This window comes from Microtus ochrogaster, chromosome 16, assembly GCF_000317375.1.
Source record: "Microtus ochrogaster isolate Prairie Vole_2 chromosome 16, MicOch1.0, whole genome shotgun sequence".
Taxonomy (NCBI): domain Eukaryota; kingdom Metazoa; phylum Chordata; class Mammalia; order Rodentia; family Cricetidae; genus Microtus; species Microtus ochrogaster.
The window spans coordinates 29,931,718-29,940,082 of NC_022018.1; the positions used below are offsets into that span (position 1 = coordinate 29,931,718).

The 8,365-nt window shown below is 40.2% G+C and overlaps 1 protein-coding gene across 1 annotated transcript; it reads right to left on the reverse strand.

The window, feature by feature from the left end:
- Positions 1–993: 993 nt before the first annotated feature.
- LOC101995153 (vomeronasal type-1 receptor 4-like) lies at positions 994–1,951 on the reverse strand. The gene has a single exon (XM_013349100.2). The coding sequence runs from the start codon at positions 1,912–1,914 to the stop codon at positions 994–996; it is 921 nt and encodes a 306-aa protein (XP_013204554.1). The 5' UTR covers positions 1,915–1,951.
- Positions 1,952–8,365: the final 6,414 nt, after the last annotated feature.

An 8,365-nucleotide genomic window follows, 5' to 3' on the forward strand; every position in this document is an offset into this window, starting at 1 on the left:
TGTGAGTTCGAGACCAACCTGGTCTACAAGAGCTAGTTCCAGGACAGGCTCCAAAACCACAGAGAAACCCTGTCTCGAAAAACCAAAAAATAAAAAAAATAAAAATAAAAAGAGTTCTCACTTTTTACCTTGATCTATATTACCCCATGTTTCTATGTTGAGTAATAATTTTTTTTATTACACATGCAATGTTTATTCCTGCAGAGAATGCTCCCAGGTATAAGACCAGTGAGACGTTTCAGGGCATTTAAGTGCAGTGACTGAGCATTGATCATCTAGTGACTGACTGCACAGCACATGTCAGCCTTTCACAATTCTGTAAAGTCTTTTATGTGGGTGGAATCTTACAGACACTTTGAAGAATCCCCAAATAGACTTGTGGGACTAACATTTAGCAATCACAACATCAGGAACAAAATATGGAATTCCTTGAAATGATAGGATTAAGTCATTATGAATTCTGATAAAATTTGTCAACTTTATCTTCATGTTTCCAGTCATGCTAGTAGTAAACCAATTTTACAAATCCTAATTAAAGCCATTTTTTTTTCAGTTCCTGAGGGATGGTTCAGTTAAGAGCACTAGCTGGTTTTGCTGAGGATCCTGGTTCAGTCCCTGGTACCCATACTTTAGATCAGAACCATACGTCATACTCCAGTAGTAACAGGGCATTTGATGGCCTTTTTCACTCTCCAAAGGCACCAGACACATACACGCTATACAAACATAATTCAGGCAAACTATTCATACACAGGAATGAATACAAATATGAAAAAGTTTAAAGAATAGAGACCCTGCCAAGTGTGGCAATAAACAGAATGACATTTCTATATGACTATAATTTGCTATAGTCTCCCTCTCTCTCCACTCTAGGCTTGAGTCTCCAGAAAGATTGTCTGAAAATAAACACATGTTTAAACTGCAGGGTGAGATTTTGTGTTGCCCACAGCATTACAGAACTGAGAGTTCTTTCACACTTATTGAACAGAAAAATTAGAGATACTTTCTCAATTTCTCCCACAGAGCATGCCAACACTCAGGCAGGAGTCCATCCCTGTGAATCAACACAAAGGGGCTAAAAGTTGCATAGCCAAGGGCCAGAAACTTTTGTACATTTGCCATCAAGGAATTGTTCCTTAAAGAGATACTCAAAATTAGAGAAAAAGCACAGTCAGTCCAATAGAAGAAAACAAAACAGAGCATCAGAAGGAGGACACTCTGAGCAGCTCTCAGCTCATGGGGAGTTCTGTAGAGAAGCTTGGAGTTCTGGAGGTGGAGGACATGCTGGTGGTGCTTGTGGAGAAGAAGTACCATGTAGCCACTGGCCATTCCCATGGCTCCCTGAAACACAGCATCTCTCAAGACCATGAGAGGGAGAACAATCCATTTTGTTTTCTGACTTTCTTGCATAAAATAGCAGTAGCCATCTTCACTCATAAACTGTGATATATTCAGGCTTACACTTGTGACAGAATGGATTAAGTTCATACTTATTAAAGCATTGAGTATCCAAAAGAATGAAAAGAATGGAAGGATGTGCCATGCAGACTGTGGCCTGAGCCTCCTCCACCCAGATGCTCTGGGACTGATGATGATGGCCTGGACCACAGTGAGGAGACCGCTGGTGCAGATGGAGACCCCACGGGAAACCCTCTGCAGGTAAATGAAAACCTTACATCCTGTGTCACCTGGGAATTTTCTCAAACCAAAAGCTGCCAATGTCTTTGTCCATCCCTTTGCAAAAAGGATCATGATATTTGTAAAAGCCAAGTGGATGAGAATAATATGTATGGGTTTCTTCTCAGGGCCTCTCCACCAACTGATCATATTATTCACAGAAACAGAAATATTCCCCAGAGTGCCAAACACAGTCATGAAGAGGAAAATCACTTCCATAATAAAATTCAAAACCATTTCTTTCTTTCCACATAGAAGAATTTGTGCCGAGGATGCAAACACTTTTCAAGGAAGCATCAATAATGTTACAAGTGGACCTGAAAACACATTTTACACAATAGCATTTTCTAGGATGCAAGAATCAACAAGTCAGATTTAAATCCTTGAAATACCTCCTTCTTCCACACTGTGGACTCTGGGATATTGTGTGTGCTCTGGCAGGTGAGTTTGGTAACTGCTATTCAAAATGTCAAGTTTTAAAGAAGATTTTTATTTTTGAGCTCTACACTAGCAAAACTGACTTGTTGAAGTCGTGTGTGTGTGTGTGTGTTTCTGTCTGCGTGCATGGATAATCCTAGTTAACTGTCAGCATAGCTGAATTGAACTCCAAGATTCTCCAACCAAGATTTCTTCCTCTGTTTCTCATTCTCGTTCATATTTCCCCACTCAATTCCCAAAATCTGAGGCTCATGCTGACCCTGTCTGCTTCCCCACATCACACAGACACTGGGAAAACCTGCTGGGTCAGCACCTCTAACTTTTCTCAGATCTGCTAACTTTACCCTCCACACTGCTTCCTCCTTTGTCTGATACTCCTTTTTTATCTAACTTATCTTGACTAACATAACAGTTTCTAGATTTGCCTTTGATGTCGAAGCTTTATAACTTCTATTTCTAATTTCATTCCATATAAATATTTACTGGTCATTTTTAAGATAATTCTCAATGTCAAATCAAACTGTAAAACCTTTCCAAGTAGGGCCTGACAGTTAAGGCTGAGTCATAAAAAGATATGCTGAAAAATTCAAGGATCCACCTGGTAGCAGCTAAGGAGTGTGTCTAGCTGAACCCTGTAGTTCTTCCTAGGAGAGGGGGTAGCAGAGAACTGTGACTCCAGTGGAGATTCAGGGCATTTGTGACTCCAGTGAGTGTCATCAGGGCATCTCAGGGAGCAGGGATCAGCTCTCCACCAAGGGAGAAGATGAGGGGGATGGAAGAAAGGGCTTAATGAAGGTGCTGCGGTGAGATGAATGCAGTTATCAACTTATGACTCCTCAGTATTGGCTATGCACAGTACAGTAGGTACTGCCTCTGTTCACACTGCTCTTCTTCCTGTGAAACTCACAGGATTGTTTTAAATGCTTATGTCTTGATGATGTTACCTGTGTCCTGAATAAACTGAGCCGTGTTCCCAGGTTTAGCTTTATGTTGCCTCATGGCTCTAGAAATGTCAGGTATTGTTTTTCAATTGTTCCTCTGACAGAGGGGTAATTGTTGCCTGTATTATTGGTACATCTGGAAATCACAATAACACCCCAAATATCTGCACATAATAAAATATGCTCCAGACATTAATACCAAACACATCAGCATTTAGTAACATATTTACAATAAAATTATGTGTCTATTCAGAGGTTGGAATCTGTAATAATCCTTCAATATTCACCCTAAATTCTGATGAAAAATATTAACATTTTTCTGTTTATTTGGTGTTTGATTTCCTGGAAATTCCTAGTTTTCTGGTCTTCTCTTTTTTCCCCGAAAGTTTCAATCACATTTCAGAACAGATTCTGATCTCCTAATAAGGTATTCCTTCTACTGGAATGCACTGTCCCAGGAGAGAGAGATGACTCATCCTCCACATTATATTATATTATAATTAATTATATATATTATATATATTGGCCTATGCTATAGGAAATTAATTTAAAAGACAGGATGGACTTATGTTTAGCTATATGGATGATCCCTTGTAATAAACCCCAATAACCTGATGTAGGTTACATCCATCTTTCCTGGTTTTCTAAAAACAAGGAAGCAAAAGCAAAACAGATTGTTTGTCCTTGCTGCTTAGCAGAAGAATAAACCTAAAATGAGCTATTTCGATTTGTTCTAGTTCACAGCCTTAATCCTTTGTAGCAAGAATTCTTAATATGGTTTACTGGTTTATGTTTCTCCACACCCAGCAGGAATACAAAGATTGTAGCTGATATAAGTTTGTTTAATATTATGTGATAGACTACAGAGACTAAGGATGGATACAGAAGGAAAACCTTCTATAAATTAGGAGTTATAATGTTATTGTAAAGGAAAACAAGTGTCAATATTTGAAAAGTGGAAATGTACTAAAAGTGACAAGAACCAATCTTATAAACACTAGGGATACTGAATAAGTCACAAGACTGGGAAACATGGTAGTTAAAACAAAAAAATTTGTTTTTCTTTTGTCTTGCTATTTTTGAGACAGAGTCGCTCTATGTAAACCAGGCTTGCCCTGAACAGCAAGTACCTTGCCTCAGTCTCTCTAGTCTCGACGTGACAGGAGTGTGTCATGATCGTCTCCAGGGTTTGACGGACCTCTGAAAATCTTCTATATATTATTGATTCCTAAAATAAGAAAAAAAATACAAAAAAGAAAGAAACCTTAATCAAAAACCCAGCCAGAGCTCTGTCATGATACTCCAGCCTGAGGATGGATAGCAATGCCTCAGCATTTCTGTTCCATCTCTGTATCTCCAGGAACTAGTCTCCTTTGATTTCTCTGGAGCCAGGGTCAAAAGGAAAGTGGAGGTCCTGAGGATCACCTGCTCCCTGGATTAGTCAGAGAGAGTCTTCTGCTTTAATGAAACTCTCCATGGCACAGCAGAGGGGATGGAAGATCTTACCTCCATGTACTCACCTGGACCTCTGTGGTGCAGACAGGATCTGGAGCAGCTCTGGGAAGGTGACACTTTCCAGGTCTTATTTGTACTTCAGGATTTATGGGTCTTGGCTCCCATCAGGTATTGCAGACTTCAAGTTTCATGTTGTTACAGTGTCAGGGGAAAAGAAGGTCTCTACAGAGCCCCAGTCCCTGAAGTACAGTTTCCCTCTTTCCACAATTACTACATCTGCTTTGTTCAAAAGTAATTTCAAGCATAATTAGGGATTAATTATTTTAGAGAAGGATGTGAAGTGGGAAAATGAACAGCTAATTACCTTTCTGTGTACGGGGCTCCCCTCAACTCCTGTTTTTCATCTTCCCAAAGTGCAAAGTTGTGGTCTGGCAGGGAGCAACTTCTGAATGACAGACCAAGTCCCTTTCTAAATCCCATTTTAAACAGGAGTAGAATAAATGATTCTTAGCTCTAGCAATTCTGCTTTCTAAGTAAATTCCAAACATGGACCAAGACAAGTTTAGAGTTCCTTGTGCCAAGCTATGGCCTGGCATGGACCAACTTCTGACACATAGATCAAGTCACTGGCTTTCCTTTATTAAATCCATTTCTAGATTGGATTAGAATGAATGATGCTCAACACAGGGGATTCATGTGCAAGTCTCAAACATGGACTAGAACAAGTTGAGAATCCTTTGTTCTACCTTTCCTCGTTGTAGTGAAGGTCTTTGTTGTAACTTATTCTTTTTAAATTTTTATTTATTTATTAAAAACTTCCACCTCCTCCCATTTCCCTTTCACTCCCCCTCTTCCCTCTCCCCCTCCTTCTCCAGTCCTAAGAGAAGTCAAGGTGCCCTGCCCTGTCTAGGTCTAGGAAGGTGAGCATCCAAACAGACTAGGCTCCCACAAAGCCAGTGCATGCAGTAGAATCAAAACCCAGTGCCATTATCATTGGCTTCTCAGTCAACCCTCATTGTCAGCCACATTCAGAGAGTCCGGTTTGATCACATGCTCCATCAGTTCCAGTCCACCTCGCTTTGGTGAGCTCCCATTAGATCAGTCACACCGTCTCCATGGGTGGACACACTCCTCGCGGTCCTGACTTCCTTACTAATGTTCTCCCTCCTTCTGTTCTTCATCTGGACCTTGGGAGCTCAGTCCAGTGCTCCAATGTGGATCTCTGTCTCTATCTCCATCCATCACCAGATGAAGGTTCTTTGGTGATATGCAAGATATTCACCAGAGTGGCTATGGAATTAGGCCAGTTTTATGCACAAAACTCAAGTCCAAATGGTTTAAAGACCTCAAGATAAATCTGACCACACTGAATCTGATAAAAGAGAAAGTGGGAAGTAGTCTGCAACACATGGGCACAGGAGACCACTTCCTATGTATAACCCCAGCAGCACAGACAGTAAGAGCAACGATGAATAAATGGGACCTCCTGAAACTGAAAAGCTTCTGTAATGCAAAAGACACTGTCATTAAGACAAAAAGGCAACCTACTGAATAGGAGAAGATCTTCACCAACCCCGCATCAGACAAAGGTCTGAACTCCAAAATATATAAAGAACTCAAGAAACTAGACATTAAAACTCTAATTAAACCAATTTAAAAATGGGGTATTGAACTGAACAGAGACTTCTCAACAGAAGAAGTTCAAATGGCCAAAAGACACTTAAGGTCATGTTTAACCTCCTTAGCAATCAGGGACATGCAAATCAAAACAACTGTGAGATACCATCATCGTATATCTGTCAGAATGGCTAAAATCAAAAACACCAATGATCGCCTATGCTGGAGAAGATGTGGAGTAAGGGGAACACTCATCCATTGATGGTGGGATTGCAAACTTGTGCAACCACTTTGGAAATCAGTGTGGCAGTTTCTCAGGAAACTGGGAGTCAACCTACCTCAGGAGCCAGCCATTCCACTCTTGGGAATACACCCAAGAGATGCCCAATCATGTAACTTATTCTTTCATTCCTTCACACTAAATGTCATATGGGACATGAAATGAATACTTTCCTGGCCTTATTCCAAAACCAATATTTACTCATCATAAAACTTCAGTGACATTTCTAATGCTTATGTGTACACAAAGGCAGACATTCCATTTACATTCCATTGTAGTTCCTACGAGACTCTACCTGTCCCAGATGGAAAATGATGTAAAGAAATATATAATGCTAATCATTATTTTGTTCTTGAAAAGAAAGCATCATTGGGTTGACATAGGAGATGAGTTCAAGGCTACGGCTCCTACTCTGTGCCCTGCCTGATGGTGTCTCCATACATATAGGCGCAGTTGACACATACTAGAAGCTGAAAATGCTTCTTCCAGAAATTAAATGACAGCTTTTGAGGAAACCAAAATTTATTTTCTTTCTATTGAATGTGGAATCCAGGATCAGGAAAACTAAGTTGTACATTACATGTGTCACAGCAGACAAAAACATTGAAAAAAGAGGTTCTTGGTCAAAAGGGTCCATAGAATCCCTAAACAATCAAGGCTGTTTCCAGGCTTTTGCTGCCCACAAACTGGCAGCAAGGCTGCATTGCTAAACACCTCACTGACAATACTAACTGAACTTGGAGATGTAAAGGAGCTTCATCCCTATGTCCCAGCATCTTTACTACAGGAAGGTACTCTGCATGCTGTCAAAAGAGAAACATACACACCAACCCAGCCACAAACCCTTTATCTACAATGGCGTACTGCCTGAAATATATGCTAGGACACTGGTAGCATAAATGTTGGGGCAGTAACCAATGCCACAAGATAAAACCCGTGCTTGACACTGCTTGGTTAACCAAGAACCTGAGACTAAATAGCCCAGGAGCCTAGGGTAAAACCAAATAATTTAGGTCTGAAAAGGGGGAAATGTAGTGATAAAATGACTTCTAATGACATTGTAATATTGTCATAAATCAGAGTCTTGTTGTGCCATCTTCAGAGAAGCTTCCTCCTGCAGCAGATGAGAACAAATACAGAGACCCACAGCCAGATACTACAGAGAGAGTGAGAGACCTTGGAACACACAACCCTGAATGGGATGTCTCCATCAAATCCCTCCACCTCAGAGCTCAGGATACCCTACAGAAGAGGATGTGAAAAGAGCATTAGAGCCATTGAGATAGAAGACATCAAGAAAACAGCTAAATCCACATGAGCAAAGGTCATAAGAACTCGAGCAGCAAACACAGGGTCTGCAGGGGTCTGCACCAGGTTCTCTGTGTGCTTTATGTTCGTGAGTGGGCCCCTGGTTCTTGTGCTGTCTTTTAGGTTCTTTCCTTCTGTTTATTTGTCTTTTCTAACTTTGATTTGATAGGTCTTGTTTTATCATATACATATACAATGAGTGAATGAACGGAAACCTAAGCTGGTGTAAAAGTTAGTGACTGTACTGTCCCTTCTAATTGCTGGGAGAGGGAAATCAGTGTTCTCCAATAGAGAGACACTAGGTTTATCAACCCCTGCAGGACCTCACATTCAGGAGTAGTTGAGCAACATTTGATTGGATTCCACAGGTGTGTGTGTGTGTGTGTGTGTGTGTGTGTGTGTGTGTGTGTGTGTATTGCACAAAGTTTGATGTTTTTTTCTTTTTGGATGTGCATTTTATTATTTTGTTTTCTTGAGGGTTTTTTTGGATGTCTTGTTCTTATATTTGGTTTTGTTTATTGAGAAGCTTGAAGTTTGATGAGTAGTGAGGAGGAGAGGATCTGGAAATACTTGGAGGAATGGAAGAATAATATGAATATGTTTTAAAAGTTCTTTTAAATGTTAAAAATACAATATATGAGATTAATTT

Excerpts from the sequence above, each read along its gene's own strand:
- LOC101995153 (XM_013349100.2), bottom strand. The coding sequence starts at position 1,914 with ATGGTTTTGAATTTTATTATGGAAGTGATTTTCCTCTTCATGACTGTG.